Here is a 16663-nt window from a genome sequence, read left to right as displayed (position 1 = left end):
CTCTGGAGTCAGACTTGAGTTCAAGTGTCAGCCCCTCCGGTCCGCTCTGTATGGCATTAGGCAAGTCACCTCCCCTCAGTCTCATCTGGAAAGCAGGGCGGATAAACTGAGAAGAGGGAAAGGTTCTTAGCTCTGGGCCTAGCACAGACCCTCTCTAGAATAACTAGCCGTTATTAGAATTTAAAGGAAAAATGATGCGGCTCCCAGCGGCAGCTCCCTGAGCCACTGTCTGCACCTGAGGCTTCCGCGCCCTGCCCACAGCTGGGTCTGCAGCAGCCCCTCCGCCCCGCCCACAGCTGGGTCTGCAGCAGCCCCTCCGCCCCGCCCACAGCTGGGTCTGCAGCAGCCCCTCCCCACCACGTGGCCGCCTGGGCCTCAGGAAAAACCACAACGCCTTTCCTTCTCGAGGCCTCCGGTTCTCCATCTGCAACATGGAGCTGGATCTCTAGGTGGGCGCCGAGGGCCTTGTGTGGAGCTGGGGTCTGACGGCCGAGAGGGTGGGGCAGAGATACAGAGGGCTGCTGGGGGCAGCTGGGATCTCATTCCCTGGCGTGTGTCGTTAGTTTGGTTCAAACACACTCATAAAAACTTAAAAAGAAAAAAAAAAAAGAAGAAGGGCTGCTGAGTTGTGGCCTCAAGGCCGGGGTTTGTCCATGGCTGGGCGTGTGTCGCTTCTGTGCCGGAGTCTTGATTCCCACAGATTATGTGGCCAGTGGGTCAAGAGTCAGCCACCAATGACAGCAATTGCTACCGTTGCGCTGTATGTCCTGCACTTGGCCATTATAGTGCAGCTGTCACGGGAGGAAGGTATCAACCCGTTTATCTGACGCCCAACCTAAGGCTGAGAGAGGTGGAAGCAGAAGTCACAGGGTTTGGGAAGCTAGCAGTGCCTGGTTTGACCCAGGTCTTTCTGATTTTAAGGTCTCTGGTTTATCCTAAGCGGTGGGGGTTTGGGTGGGGCTAGGAGCCTTCTGGCACTATCCCATCTCATTTAATTATTACCGCAAATGACCAGGTAGGCCCATTTTACAGGAGAAACCCAGGCTTCAAAATAATCACTTGCCTGAGACCACAAGGCCAGTAGCTCTCATAGGTGGTGGGTTGTACACACGAGAAACGAGGATCTAGGAGGAGTCAGCCACAGGTGGAGTGAATCATGTATGTAATAGATCATGTAAGTTATGTAGTTCACGAGTGCGTGAGTTTACTTTGGGGGCAGGTTGTGAGGGGTGGGACACAGAGGGCATGAAATGGGTTTCTGGAATGTGCCTCATAGGCAGTGGTCACACGTGTTGTACATCTGGTGGAGTGTGTATGTCATGGTTTGTATACTTGGTAGCTTGTCATGTGCGCGCAGTCCACCTGGTAGTTCTTGTATGTAATGGGTCACGTATGTGGCATGACATGTCTCACCCTCGTTGATTATAAACCTTATTGAATTCAATCCGAGATGTCATCTACAGGGATTGAAAGACTATTATTTTTGTTACCAATTAAACCCAGCCCAAAATGAGAGTGCAGGCCCTGCATTCAGAAATTATTAAGAATTTCAGCCACAGTGGAGCATTAAACCAAGTGCAGGACACAATCACAGTCCACCTCAGGAAGTATGGGATGTGCCTCTTAGAATCGGCGAGGTGCTGTCTATGTAGGCTGGGCATTGCTCGATTGTGAGAGGAGCAGCTCTGTGTGGCCTGCCGCAGGTGTCAGACAGGTGGCAGGACCTGGAGTCAGCCCTTGGAGGCACCCCCAGCTGCCCCTCCTTCCCCTTTGTGCTTATCCCTTAGTCCCTCTGCAGGCCAGCTCAGCACTGCCCCAGACCGCTGCAGTGGGATCAGATGGCCCCAGGTGGGACATGGGAGGAGCCCACCAGTAGATGAGTCTTCTGGTTCAGGCCCTTATGCTATCTCAGTGTGGACTGTGAGGAAATCCTCCTTCTCCCTCCCTTGGTGTCTTGCCCTGACCTACAAACAAATGGGCCAGGATCTGCTCCCCACTTTAGTGATGGGGAAGTTGAGACCCCAAGAGAGATGTGTTTTAAACAAAGTTATCTGAATGGTGACAGAGCTAATTCCTAAACCCAGGTCTCCTGACAACAAATCCAGCCTTTCTTCTCCTCCCAAACAATTGCTCCCCACCCCCAGCGCTGGTTATCTCAGCCCCCCGGGGAAGACGGAGCGGGGAGAACAAAGCTATGCTAGGCTGAGAAAGGGCTCCTAATAACTGAAAGACTAGAGGAGGGTGCCTCCCCACGCCCCTCCAACAGATGCTGCTTCTCCCTCTGATCTGCCTATTCATTCATTCACCCACCCATTCGCCCACTCATGGGTTGACTCTTTCACTCATTCACCCACTCATTCATTCACCCATTCACTCATTAATACACCATCTCAAATTCACCCACTCTTTAATTCATCCACTCAGTTCACCACCCACTTATCAATTCACTCTCTCACTAATTCCCCCTCTCACTAACTGGCTGGCTGTCTCACTAATTCACCCACTCTTTAATTCATCCACTCAGTTCACCACCCACTTATCAATTCACTCTCTCACTAATTCCCCCTCTCACTAACTGGCTGGCTCTCTCACTAATTCACCCACTCTTTAATTCATCCACTCAGTTCACCACCCACTTATCAATTCACTCTCTCACTAATTCCCCCTCTCGCTAACTGGCTGGCTCTCTCACTAATTCACCCACTCTTTAATTCATCCACTCAGTTCACCACCCACTTATCAATTCACTCTCTCACTAATTCCCCCTCTCACTAACTGGCTGGCTCTCTCACTAATTCACCCACTCTTGCTCACAGTGTTACTAAACCCTCCACCTTGGTCCTTCCAGCTGGCAGAGGAGGACAGGCAGCCAGGCCACTAAGCCTCACGTCCTTCTCCCGGTGCCCAGGGATTTCTCCCTTCCACCTTGCAGCCTCCCCAGCTAGATCAGGAGCTCTTAGAAGTGTCTGTGGAGAGAGGGCAGTGACGACTGGAGGTGTGAGGAGAAATGGAAGGGCCACGAGCTGAAGGCAGGCAAGACCAGCTGCTCCACGACCAGGGCCCAGTCCAAAATGAGAGTGCAGGCCCTGCGTTCAGAAGTTTTTAAGAATTTCGGCCACAGCGGAGCATTAAACCAAGCGCAGGACCCAAGTGTGGGGTTCTGTGCAGCTGCTCGGGTGGCATTGCCATGATGCCCACTCCAAAGGGAGGAGGTGGGGGAAGAGAGACGAGGGATCAGGGAGCAGAAGGGAAGGACACGTGCTAGGCACCGTTTGCTGTTTTGCTAATGCCACCTCATTTACCACTCAAACCACCCTTGAGGTGGATAGAGCCTCAGTTTCCTCTATAAAACGCACACGGAGGAGAATCATTTACCCAAAGTCATGATTAGCGGGTGGCAGGCGCCAGAACGTAAATCCAGGTCTGTGAGGCTGTAAGCCTGGTCTCCGCCTGCTCGCCTGCTCAGAGGGAGCGGAGGAATCAGGAGGATGTGGGAAATGGAGTCTGTCTGGGCCTGAGCAGCTGTGGGCTGTGGGGGCTGGTGGGGCCCTGGTGGGGTCACGGGAGCAGAGGCATGGAACCGGAGGGGAGTCCAGCCCCACCAAACTTCTGATCCGTTCTGCTCCCAACGGAGGTGGGGGACGGGAAGGGAGCTCCCAGCACAGGGACCCAGAAGATTGGTGTCCGGGGCCTGGGATTTCGGTTTTAAATCCGTGAGCCCTGCGGCAGCTTTATCTCTGTAAGAGCATTGAGGGTAGAAGTCAATGATTTGGGAAGTGGTTGAATCAGGGCGGCTTGGTGGTGCCCTGTCGGTGTCCCAGCGCATCAGTCAGAATGCCTGACTTGGAGTGACAGTGACTTGGAGGGTGGCTGAGTCAGGGGTCAAGTGAGTGCTGGTGAGCTAGCCTCTCCATCTTGCAGAATCAATAACCGAATATCAAATATCGGTGAGTTAAGGCCCCACCAGTTGTAATAGCACCCCGGGTGTCAGCCAGAAACCAACAAACAGGCAAATCCCTGCAGCCCCGCCCAGACTATCGAGCAGTGGGGGAGCCGATTAACCATTAACCCCACCCTTCCCGGGCAGAGCCTCCACCCCTCGCAGAGGCTAGGCCAGGACTCCTGGGAGATCCTCCCAGAGGACAGTTTGAAAGGCAGGAAGGCAGACAGCGCACCTGGGAGGAGGCAGGGGGAGGGTGAAGGGCGGGGGCCGCTCGGCCTGGAGCCTCTGGGGTGGGCATCCTGGGCAGGGCAAGTGACTGAGGTGTGGAGGGGAGGATGCGCCTCTCCAAAACCCTGGTCGACATGGACATGGCTGACTACAGTGCTGCGCTGGACCCAGCCTACACCACCCTGGAGTTTGAGAATGTGCAGGTGTTGACGATGGGCAATGGTAGGTGGGGGCAGGGGTGCCCAGGAGCGCCAGTTGCGGGCAGGTATGCCCAGGTATGGGAGCGGGTTGGTGTTGCTCAGTGTTGGGTTGGGAGGAGAATGATAGACCAGGTTGGTTCAATAAGGCAGCACAGGTGTTGCCAGGTGAAGGAAATGTGCCTGGGTACAGTGACCAGGGGCATTCTGGGTCAGGGGAGGCCTGCAAAGGCAGATCTCTAGCAAAAGTAGGTCCCAGGAATTCCTGCCAGGCCCTTCCGGTCCCTGGTACCTCAAAGCCAGCATGTCACTGGGAGCGGGGCCATCATGGTCAGCTCCCTCTTGCACCTAGCTCTAGTGATGGCGCCCCACTTCTTGAATCCCCTGGGCCCTGGCTAGATGAAAAGGTATGTCCATTCCCTGGAGTGGTGGATGAAGGCACAAATGTTTCTGGGTCTTTGAGACTTTCCTGGGGTGAATGCCCCACTTAGAAAAAATGGAGTTCTCAGGGAAGTTCTGCTAATGAGACAGCAGTCAGTAGTGTGTGTGCATGCACGCATGTATATGTGTGTGATTGTGGGCTTCTCTTGGTGGGGTGTGCATGCAGGAGTTCCCTGGAAGTGGGCGGGCGGGTGGTGCATGGGTTGGCAACCGTATGCCTGTGGGAACCATTTGCATGTTTGTGTTCATTTGTCTGGGTGTGCCTGTTCCGTGTCCATTTTCATTTGTGTTTGTTCTTTGAGTGGGTCGTGTTAGTTGTGTCTCTGGAGGCGCCTGTGTTTGTCTTGCTTACGTCTGTAAGTGGTGGTGAGTGTGTATGCATGTGCCTGTGGATATTTGTACACACATACTGTGGATGTGGATTCGTTTGTATGCCCTGTGGTTCCTGGGCACACACGCCCTGCGTGGGCATTCTGACTCATGTCCTGTGCGTACCTGCTTGTGTACATGTCACATCCTGTACAGGGCTGGCGCTGTCTGGTGGTCACGATTACGCAGACATGATGGACAGGATTTTGACACTGCCATTTACCAAATGAGGTTCACGTCAGCAACATGTCCGTTTGTCTTTGAGCAGATTTTGTTGCTTTTATATGCCTCCCCAGATGTATACATCGCTCCCACATCACTGGGAGCCCATCTAAAATGGGGGGGGGGGTCTCCTCACAGGAGGTGGGGGAAGGAGAGAGGCTTGGAAGCCAGAAGTTCCTGGAGAGGAAGATCCCTCACCGGTGGCAGGCCAACCTCAGAGGAGAAGTGGGTGGCAGCGGCCGAGGTCAACCTGCCACCTGCCTTCCTGCCCTGGCTCTGTGGCTTCAGCCAAGGCCTCTAAGACTTGTGGTCAGTTTGGCTCAGCAAGAAGGTGGTGACTGCCCTGCCTGTGGTAGTAAACACTGTCCATGGTCGGTCTTACCGACTGCTCACCTGCTCCTGTCATCCACTCGCTGTGTGACCTTGGGCATGTCCCCTCACCTTTCCTGGCCTCTTCTACAAAATGGGCTTACTTATCCCAAGCCTGCTTGTTGGCTAGCTTTTTGGAGTGTCCAAGGGTCACGTGAAGGAGCTGAGGGAAAAACACGCAGGAAATGGTAAACAAGGAGCTGCTGCACTAGGCAGGGTGCTGTGTGACCCCATAGGGACACCGTGTGCTGTTGCACTCCTGGCCACCGCCCAGCTCCAGGCTGCTCCCTGGAGCTGGCACCGTCTACCCTCCAGAGCTCATGCCTCCAGCTCCCAGGAGTCCTGAGTCAGAGGCCAAGCCCCTTGATTGGGTGACCTGAAGACAGGACAGCTTCCTGCTCTGGAGCCAGAGAGACTGGGGCTCGAATTCTGGCATAGGTTCTTTCCTGTTGGAACCTCAGTTTTCTCATCTGTAAAATGGGAATAAATAATAGCGCCTGCCTTTCAGGGCTAACTGGAGGCTAAAATACGATAAGGTGCCTAAGACCTTAACACGGGTGATTGGGCCTGGCCCCATGTGAGTCATCAGGAAATCTGAACAGCTGTAAGAAGGGTTACGTTCTTTACTGGGGTTTGGAGTGATCTGAGAGTTAGGGTTAAGTTTGGCATGCATCCTAGGCTGGTAGCCAAAGACTCCAAGAATAGTTCCTGTCTCCTACCTGCAACTCCGAATCCACAGCAGCAAGGGGGTCCTTGCTTCATAGGCCGCAACAGACACTCCAGCAAGGGCAGCAATGGTCAGGGCCGTCCAGCACACCTGGGCCATATATCTGGCTCCTCTCCTTAGCGGCAGTGTGATGACCCTGGGCAAGCCACTTGGCCTCTCTGAGCCTGGGGTGCTCACCTGGAAAATAGGGCCCATCAGCTGACCCCAGGGGTGAGGTGATATACTGGGCAGCACTGAGCCCTCCTGCCCAGGATGTGGGTACCCCTTCCCCCAGCCTCAACCTGAATGGCCAGGAATTGTGGGGTCAGCTCTTTCCAGGGGTCTGGGGAGGCGAGGCTGCAGGAGAAAGGGCACCAGCATGGCTTAACAATTATCCCCATCTCCAGGAATAATTCACCAAGAGGAGAGGGTCACACTCCTGGGCACCCTTGGGAGTCTAGGAGGTGTTCAGCCAGGCGACAGTGGAATGAAATGTAGCGGTGTCCGCTCTCGCATGGAGACTGCCTTCTGCTCTGAGAATTTTCTTCTGTAGAAAAGTTCTTATTTCACAAATGCTTATTATGTGACAAGCACTTCACCGAATCACCATAACAGTCCCAGAGCACTTTCCTCCTGTTTTACAAGGGAGGAAACAAGGCGAGAAGTTAATTCAGCCAAGGTCACATGGCTAAGAAGTGGGTAAGCTGGGATTCAAACTTGGCAGACAGGCTCCAGACTTTGTGCTCTTTATTAAAAAATTTTTTTTTAACTTATTGCTTTTTTTTTAGAGTTGAAGGGAAAGAGAAAGAAACCTCAATTTGTTCCACTTATTTATGCATTCATTGGTTGATTCTTGTATGTGCCCTGACCGGGGATTGAACTTGCAACTTTGGTGTATTGGGACAATGCTCTAACCACCTGAGCTACCCAGCCAGGGCCAGACTCTGTGCTCTTAACACAGTGCCATGCCCCTCTCCAGTTCTTACCTGATGTCCCTTAGGAATCCAGGTCTGATTCAGGGTTTCTGTGAGAACACGTGTGCTATGACTTTGTGTGGTGCACATGCATGCATTTTTCAGGGGAGATGGAACATAGTGTTTATCATCTTCTCCAAGAGGTCTATTCTTGGTGAAAGATTTGTGTATAAAAAGAGGGTATGGCTACTGAAATTGAAAAAAATATTGAAAACCATTGGACTGGTAGAATTGCCCCCTTTACAGTTAGGGCTCTACGGTGAGACTCAGGGGAAATTGAAGCAAGGAAAAAAAACTTGCCCAAGTTCAAGGTGAGTTAGTGGCAGCATCAGCACTAGCACCCCAGGACCCCCAGCACTTAATCCAAGACCCTCGCCACCTGCATCTTATAGCCCTCCTCACATTCATATAGATGCAGTAGCTTTTGCCTCTGGGACAAGAGGTGTTTGAGCGGTGTGCAAATCCTTGCCATGACTCTTCCAGGAGGGCAAGTGAGCTACTGTCCTTGGTGCGTGTCTTCTCATTTCTTGGGAGAATTGGCAGGGCCCTTGGACACTGAGCTGAGACCCACCCCACCCTGGTCACTTGATGAGAAGTGAGGGGCAGGACCTGGTCCTGGGCAGATGCTCGGGGATCAATTTTCCCTTCCACAGCCCCCTCTGCCCAGTCTCAAGGTCTGTAAGGGTTGGATGCATCCTAGGGTGTGGCCAACTTTTCCTTGCTTCCCAGAGAAAGCTGGGCTAGCAGTCTCCACCACAGGAGAAATGAACCCTCACAAACAACTCTGTGAAGTCACTGTCACACCATCCCTAAGTTAGAGATGCCAAACAGGAGTTCCAAACGGCCAAGGGGCTCGCCCAAGGTCACTGAGGGAGTGGGAACACCATGATATTCTGGCTGAGGCTGAAGCCCTGGGAGATCCCCACAACACTCATATTGGTTTGTAAAAAGAGGTGACTTTCTACCCCTCCTGAGCCTTCACTCTTTTTTCTTCTGGTGCAGACACATCCCCATCAGAAGGTGCCAACCTCAATGCAACCAACAACCTGGGTGTCAGTGCCCTGTGTGCCATCTGTGGGGACCGGGCCACAGGCAAACACTATGGTGCCTCAAGCTGTGATGGCTGCAAGGGCTTCTTCCGGAGGAGCGTGAGAAAGAACCACATGTACTCCTGCAGGTGAGGAGCCCTGCTTGGGGCTGTGACTCATCCAGCTGGGAAATGGGCACACCTGGGCTAATGTTCCCTAGGGTCTGTCTTCTCCCTGACTAGGTCCCAGAGGCATCTGCCCTTCAAGGTCCTCAAGCCTCCTCTGGTTATTTAGGCTTTGTGGAATCAGATGGAAGCATGCATTCTAGGAACCTCCTTCACTGATCAGAAAGCTGTGGGCTGCCCTTTACTGAGCACTTACTATATGCAAGCACCATACTAATTCTATGCATGTATTTAATCATTCCTACAGGCCAATTGTTATTTTCCTCATTTAGCAAATAAGGATCCATGAGGCTTAGGGTCAAGCCTCCTCTGAAGCCTCAGAGGATGGGGCCCATCCCCCAAACTGGTGCTTTTTCTCGAGCAAATATGGGATTGGCCCCAGATCTTTCCATCCACCCCACGGGCTTCCTAAAACCTCAGATACACCTCCTTTAAAGGCATCTGCCATTCTGAGTGACAACAATAATGAAATAATAACCATTCGCTGTGAGCATTTGCCATGTGCGGATATTGTGACAAGCTCCATTCAGGTATTACCTCATTTTCTCTTGTTAATGCCCCTCTGAAGTGTTATTCCCATTTTATAGAGGAGGAAGCTACGGCTTGGACTTTTCCTGTTGTAACCTGGTGGCGGAGCCCAGGTTGACATTCAGGGACCCACCATAATCACTGTGGGGCACTGCCTCTACTTATATTCCCTTCCAGAGTATGGTGGACCAAGTATTGACCTTTAGCTATACCCAGGAGCTCGCCCTGGGCTCTTTGCTTTTATAGGATGCGGTGGAAATAGCAGTGCTTTGATACTCTAGGGCAGGGGTAGTCAACCTTTTTATACCTACCGCCCACTTTTTTTTTTTTTTTTTTTTTTTTCTTTTTCTGAAGCTGGAAACTGGGAGAGACAGTCAGACAGACTCCCGCATGCGCCCGACCGGGATCTACCCGGTACGCCCACCAGGGGCGACGCTCTGCCCACCAGGGGGCGATGCTCTGCCCCTCTGGGGCGTCGCTCTGCCGCGACCAGAGCCACTCTAGCGCCTGGGGCAGAGGCCAAGGAGCAATCCCCAGCGCCTGGGCCATCTTTGCTCCAATGGAGCCTTGGCTGCGGGAGGGGAAGAGAGAGACAGAGAGGAAGGAGGGGGTGGGGGTGGAGAAGGAAATGGGCGCTTCTCCTATGTGCCCTGGCCGGGAATCGAACCCGGGTCCCCCGCATGCCAGGCCGACGCTCTACCGCTGAGCCAACCGGCCAGGGCCAACCTTTTTATACCTACCGCCCACTTTTGTATCTCTGTTAGTAGTAAAATTTTCTAACCGCCCACCAGTTCCACAGTAATGGTGGTTTATAAAGTAGGGAAGTAACTTTACTTTATAAAATTTATAAAGCAGAGTTACAGCAAGTTAAAGCATATAATAATAATTACTTACCAAGTACTTTATGTTGGATTTTTGCTAAGTTTGGCAGAATAAATCTTTATAAAACAACTTACTATAGTTAAATCTATCTTTTTATTTATACTTTGGTTACTCCGCTACCGCCCACCATGAAAGCTGGAACGCCCACTAGGGGGCGGTAGGGACCAGGTTGACTACCACTGCTCTAGGGGCTAGGGTTCCCGATTTGGCTCTGCCATCTGGCTGAATGGTCCAGGTCTACATGCTGCCTCTCTGAGCCTCAGTTTCCCCACATTTAATAGGACAGGGTTGGACTCCATAGGGCCTTTCTCACAGTTAACATGAGAACTCCTGAGATAAAGGGTTAGAGCAAAGAGGCTGGGGTCAGCCAGATGGCCAGAGTTCTAGTTCAGTCCTGGGAGCGGGAGGGCTGTCCCTTCTCCATCCAACCATCCAAAGCCCTCCCCAGGTTTAGTCGGCAGTGTGTGGTGGACAAAGACAAGAGGAACCAGTGCCGCTACTGCAGGCTCAAGAAGTGCTTCCGGGCTGGCATGAAGAAGGAAGGTGAGCCTCGGCCCTTTCCCTGCCACCTCTGCCCCACCCGCACCCACGGCTCCCCACAGTCATTTACAACTGAGCCCACAACTTTATGACTCGGTGACAGGCCCCAGGGTGACTGGCTAATGGCTGAGAGCAGGAAGGGCCTAGAAATCTGACCATAGGGAGGGGCTGGGCTTGGTCTTGAGAACAATTCCAAGAGATAAGCTCCTACTCTCAGCTCCTTGGGTTCCCAGCCACCACCCCCCTGCCCGCTGTCACCACCCCCCTGCCCGCAGTCACCACCCCCCTGCCCGCTGTCACCAGCCCCCTGCCCGCCGTCACCACCACAGGGCGGCCAAGGCATGTGTTTTTTATTTATATACGATCTGGAACATTAGGAAAGGTATAGAGAACATTACAAATGTCCATGGACCACCCAGACTCAGCAAATATGAATGGTGCGGGGAGGCTGTGTTCTTGAGCTTCCTGTCCGGGGACAGGTGCCCCAATTCCTTAGTCATCATTCTTGAGTATCAGGTGAGTCCAACTTTTCACGTTCTAGGGAATGGGAACAAGGCCCCAACTCGTCCTGGGTGGCGAGAAGAGGAAGACTGGAGCACAGTGGTTGAGGTCTGCCCAGGCCTCCTAATACCAGCAGAACCAATCACACGGATGGTTCCTTTCATCCTTTCTTTCCTATGACAACCCTATGTGGCTGGCACGATTATTATTATTTTTTTTGAGATTTTATTTATTGATTTTAGAGAGGTGAGTAGGGGGTGAAGCAGGAAGCATCCATTCGTAGTTACTTCCCATATGCGCCTTGACTGGGCGAGCCTGTGGTTTTGAACCAGCAACAGCACTCCAGGTTGAGGCTTTATCCACTGTGCCACCACAGGTCAGGCTGACACAATTAATATTCCCCCTTTTCGTGGACGAGGGAACCCAGCCCAGGATGGTTCAGCAGCTTGCCATAGGCCCCACACAGGTCAAGAGAAGCTCTAGGGTCTGAATGCAGAGCTTCGAACTCGAGTCAGTGCTGTCTGGCTAATACCTCCACGCTGCCTGCTTTATGCCTTCCCAGACCTCAGGAACATTTCAACAATTTCAGCCCAAATTCAAGAAGCAAAAATCTTTTAACTGCTTTTCAAAGTAACTTCATTTTCAAATCTCTTCATTTTTTTCTCCCCTCACTCACATTTCCCAGCTCTAGGACCAGCCCCCGGCTGTGGCATCCTAGCCAGACCTTTGGTCCAGTCCCTCCACCCCCCACCCCCCACGGCAGGGACCTGGGACCCAGCCTGCCTGAGCCTGCTGAGGAGAGGTGGCAGCCTCCCTGCCCTGTCTCTGCTCTGACACCCCGTTGGCTCTGCTCCCTCCCTAGGAAATATCTTCTGTGTCTCATCCTAATAGGGCCTTGGCTTGAGCACATGCATCCTATCAGCAAACCTGTTCCCTGACAAAGGAGTGTCCCCCTCCTGCTTTCAACACAGTTCTAGCACCGACCTCAGTGGTTCTCACACTCGGGAAGGGGCTTCTTCAAAGGGCCCGTGTCCCCCTGCCTCTTCCCTGCCCAGTTCTCAGTGGCACCAAGCCTCTCTGACAGTCTCCCCTCCGAGCTGGGAACCACTCTGTGAAATGAGAAATGTTACACATGGGAATGTGGTATACCGGGGTGGGCAATAGTAGGTTAATAATAATAACTAATAATACAATAATTAATAAATAATACAAGAGTAAACTTTGCGTACTCACAACTGTAAACCTACGTTTGCCCACCCCGGTCCGTATGAAGAGCTGGTGGCAAGAGGAAGGGTGAGAGCTATAGTCTAAGGGCCCAACAGTCCGTGGGTCTAGTAGTCCATGATGCTGTTGCCCTCGCAGTCTAAGGTTTTAGGATCAAGAGGATGACTCTCTCATGTTAAAATTTGCCCCCTTGTGACAGGCAAGGGGAGAAGGGTCAGGGGTCAGCAGCCTTCCTAAGCTCAGTCTTTATTTATATATATGTCTCTTGTTAAGCACCCAGAACCGTTTTCACATGTATCACTTAGGGGAAGTTTCTGCCCCTTCTGGACTCTATAAAATGAGTGGGTGGGTAACCACCCTTCCCAGCTGTGTGTGTCTCACCAGACTCTGGGGCCTGTGTGTTTGTTTTGTGGTCTTTCCCTTGAGCTGCCAAGGAGGTGCCGGCCCATGTCCTGGTCCCTGGAAGGGCAGTGAGAGCGCCAGGCCGTCTGCCTTAGCTTAGTCTTGAACACAGCCATTGCTTCTTGGTTCAGGGAAGGTGGCACGGCGCCCGGGGGATAGAAGAATCGGCTGACGGCGAGTCAGTGTGGGCAAGTAGATGCTGGTACTTACTTCCATGCCTGGGTTAAGATTGTGCGATGAGCATGTGTTGTTGGGTGCTTTGAGAATAGGCCAGGGTAGCAAGGTGTTCAGTTGCCACTGCGATCAAGCTCTGGGAAGTAAGAGTGTTACTAGTTCTGCCTCAGTCCTGTGGCCCCAGCACCCCTCCTTAGCCTGGTAGGAAGTTCCGGTGCCAAGAGAGATTCTTGGAAGCTACAGGGTTCAGAAGAGTTGGGACAAGTCTTCTTTTTTCTTCCTTGATGGTTTTAGCAGGATTCGGGCAGTTAAACCCAAAAGTAGTCCCTGAGGGTCATTTGTATGGTGACTCAAAAGTCACTAGGCTTTGGAGGATGATCACTTTGCAGAGTATATAGATACCAAATTATAATGTTGTACACCTGACCTATATTAAAGAAAAAAAGTAGTACCTGAAGACAGGAGGGCATGGGCTGCAAGTGAGATTTATAGTCCGGCTAGGTGTATACAAGGCCGTTAAACCTCCCTCTCTCCCCGTTACAGGTGGGGAACTGGGGCAGAGAGGAGACGTGATTGCTCCAGGGTGGAGTCAGGACTAGAACCCAGGCTCCCAGGCTCCCAGGACTGAAACTGGGAGGGACCAGCAGGGAAGTTCCTCTTGACCTAGGGAAGGGCTCCAAATCTCACAGGCCTGTGAGTCTCCACCAGAGGATCTTCTGTGGTGGCCAGGAGTGGGGTCCCTGAAGTGATAGATTCTGGGGAGAAACCTGGGGGTCAGTGGGCATGACTGCAGGACAAGAATTCTTTCCTGTAACCTGACACCTGCCTAGGCCTCAGCGGGTGGGCCAAGGACAAATGTCAGGCTCCCGGCATCGGAAACCCAGACCCGGAAGCAGGGCCAGGGGTGCAGGAGGTGTGGGTTGGTGGTGGGCCCTTTCTTGGAACCCCAGCTCAGCCCCCCAAGGTCCCTATCCAGGGATTTTCTGAGAAGACAGCTCATCATCCTCTCCGCCTCTGCCCAGGTTGGTTAATATTCAATAGGAGTTACATTAGGGCCCCGACCCTGCTAATACTGAGCAAACATTTGGAAAACATCATTCCGTGACTGAGCTCGCGCCGGGCACTGATAAGGCCGGCCTAACCTTGAGGAGCCCAATCCGCAGCTGCTGACCGCAGCCCTTTTATTCAGCCTGCCTCCTCTCAGTGCCCTGGTGGGTGTGGGCAGCCCCCGTGGGAGGGTGCGGGCAGGGCAGGTGGGGCAGGCTCAGGGCTGGGGAGCGGTTCTGGGAGCTGGCCCCGTGCAGGGTGCTGGGTCTCCAGAGAGGTTTCTTATCTCGGGACTTCTGTATTGTCCCGCTGACTCCTGGCTCCGTTTGGGCTGTCTGACTTTCATTCTCTGATTTCAACAATGTGTGAAATCCAGAGAAAGTTGAATGGCTGGGGCATCAGTGTTCCACTGAGAAACGGGGCATAGGGCACTCCCAAGAATTAAAGCCTGTCTCCTCCAGCACCCTCAGTCATTCACTCAGCAAATATTTATTGAGCACCTACTATGTGCCAGGCTCCATTCTAGTAGCTGGAACCACAGCAGTGGACAAGAGGAAGGGAGTTCTTTCTGGAGCTTTCCTTCTCAGAGAAAGAGAGACAGAGAATAAAGAAATGAACACAGAATTTCACAGTAAGCGCCAAAAAGAAGAATAAAGCAGGGTGAAGGGCAGAGTGTAAGGAGGGAGCCCCATCAGATAGGCAGGCAGCCAGGGAGGGTCTCTCTGAGAAGGTGACATTGGCTCAGGGACAGGAGGGACATGAAGATGCAGGAAGCCAATGGGGAGAGGATTCCAGGCAGTGGAAACAGCAGCAGCAAAGGCGCCGACGGCGAGTGGCAGCTGCGTCCAAGGAGCAATGAAGGCAGGTTCGGGGACAGCGTGAATGAAGGACCTCAGAGAGGAAGGGCCACAGGGGTTGTGACTTGCTCGGTGAGTGGCAGCTGCATCCAAGGAGCAGTGAAGGCAGGTTCGGGGACAGCGTGAATGAAGGACCTCAGAGAGGAAGGGCCACAGGGGCTGTGACTTGCTTCCTAGTGAGAGGGGGAGGCACTGGTTTTGAGCAGTGGAGGGCTGTGGCCTGAGTTTCCCTCTTAGTTCACTGCGAGGGCACAGACTAGAGGGGCAAGGCCAGAAGACGGGGCCTGGAGAGGGGGCCTGGGCTACCCCGGGGCAGAGAAGCAGGCCCCAGACAGAGGGCCTGAGGATCGGTTCTGTAAGGGTTCCTGACAGCCCGTGGGGCGTGAGGAACAGTGAGACAAAGACTCCCGGGCTTGGAGAGAGAGGATGAACCTGCCTGTTCCCGAGACGGGAGGACAGCAGAGCAGCAGGTTTGGGGGGCAGAAGCTGATAGATGGAGCGGGGCCCAGAGAGAGGAGATGATTCCTACCACACGCAGAATGAGTGGCAGCTCCAGCAGGAGCTGGGTCTCCTTCCACCTCGTCCTCCCTCCTTCCAGCTTCAGCCAAGCCTCACTGCACAGGGAGGCCTCTTAGAGTCCCAGGGACAGGGCCTAGGCAGCAAAAGGTCCATATGACATCTTAGGTCAGGACTGGCCTAGATGCGGGCGAGCAGTGGGTGGACAGAGGCGCCACATCTCTGAGTTCCTGGGAGAGAGCCCTGCAGTGGGGCAGGAGGACACGTTCCTTTGCTGTCTCTGGGGAGGTGTGTCTGCAGCCCACACAGCTCACGCTGATGGATGAGACTGCAGGTCAGGTGGGGCTCAACCCCAGGCCTGCAGAATCTCTTTCTGGGCTGAACTCTCTCTCCTTGCACCTCAGCCACTCCGCATCAGTGATGCGACAAGCCTCCCCTCTGCCATATCCCTGCCCTCCCTCCTCACCTCTCTCTGCCGTCCTCACAGCCGTCCAAAACGAGAGGGACCGGATCAGCACTCGGAGGTCAAGCTATGAGGACAGCAGCCTGCCCTCTATCAATGCGCTCCTGCAGGCCGAGGTCCTGTCCCAGCAGGTACTGGGGTGCCCCCTCCATCCACCTGGAACCCCCCCCCCCACTAAAGAGGAGTCTCACCTCCACCTTGTCCTCCCCAACCAAGCCCTGGAGCAGCAACTAGAAGGATCCTCAGATATCACAGAAGGGAAACTGTCAGTGTCACACGGCCAGTGTAGAACAGAGACGACACTCGACCCCAGGCCTAGCGCTCTGGGGCCAGTGTAGAACAGAGACAACACTCGACCCCAGGTCTAGCGCTCTGGGGCCAGCGCAGGACAGAGACGACACTCGACCCCAGGCCTAGCACTCTGGGGCCAGTGTAGAACAGAGACGACACTCGACCCCAGGCCTAGCGCTCTGGGGCCAGTGTAGAACAGAGACGACACTCGACCCCAGGCCTAGCGCTCTGGGGCCAGTGTAGAACAGAGACGACACACTCTGGGGCCAGTGTAGAACAGAGACGACACTCGACCCCAGGCCTAGCGCTCTGGGGCCAGTGTAGAACAGAGACGACACTCGACCCCAGGCCTAGCGCTCTGGGGCCAGTGTAGAACAGAGACGACACACTCTGGGGCCAGTGTAGAACAGAGACGACACTCGACCCCAGGCCTAGCGCTCTGGGGCCAGTGTAGAACAGAGACGACACTCGACCCCAGGCCTAGCGCTCTGGGGCCAGTGTAGAACAGAGACGACGCTCGACCCCAGGCCTAGCGCTCTGGGGCCAGTGTAGAACAGAGACGACGCTCGACCCCAG

General features: G+C 53.7%; 1 protein-coding gene across 3 annotated transcripts in view; it reads left to right on the top strand.

The window, feature by feature from the left end:
• Nucleotides 1–16663, top strand: part of HNF4A (hepatocyte nuclear factor 4 alpha) — a 65482-nt gene that overhangs the window by 30342 nt on the left and 18477 nt on the right. The window contains exons 1-4 of one of the 3 annotated variants that reach the window (XM_066387748.1): nt 4166–4393; nt 8452–8626; nt 10521–10615; nt 15821–15927. In XM_066387748.1, coding sequence (XP_066243845.1) covers nt 4279–4393; nt 8452–8626; nt 10521–10615; nt 15821–15927 — 492 coding nt within the window. In that variant the 5' untranslated portion in view covers nt 4166–4278. Of the gene's footprint in view, nt 1–4165; nt 4394–8451; nt 8627–10520; nt 10616–15820; nt 15928–16663 lie in introns of those variants that run through there. The other 2 variants (XM_066387749.1, XM_066387750.1) reach the window with 2 other exon arrangements.

Source organism: Saccopteryx leptura, chromosome 5 (assembly GCF_036850995.1).
Source record: "Saccopteryx leptura isolate mSacLep1 chromosome 5, mSacLep1_pri_phased_curated, whole genome shotgun sequence".
NCBI classification, from domain to species: Eukaryota; Metazoa; Chordata; class Mammalia; order Chiroptera; family Emballonuridae; genus Saccopteryx; species Saccopteryx leptura.
The sequence above is the reverse complement of the archived record's forward strand: the minus strand, read 5'-3'. Positions and strand labels throughout refer to the sequence as shown.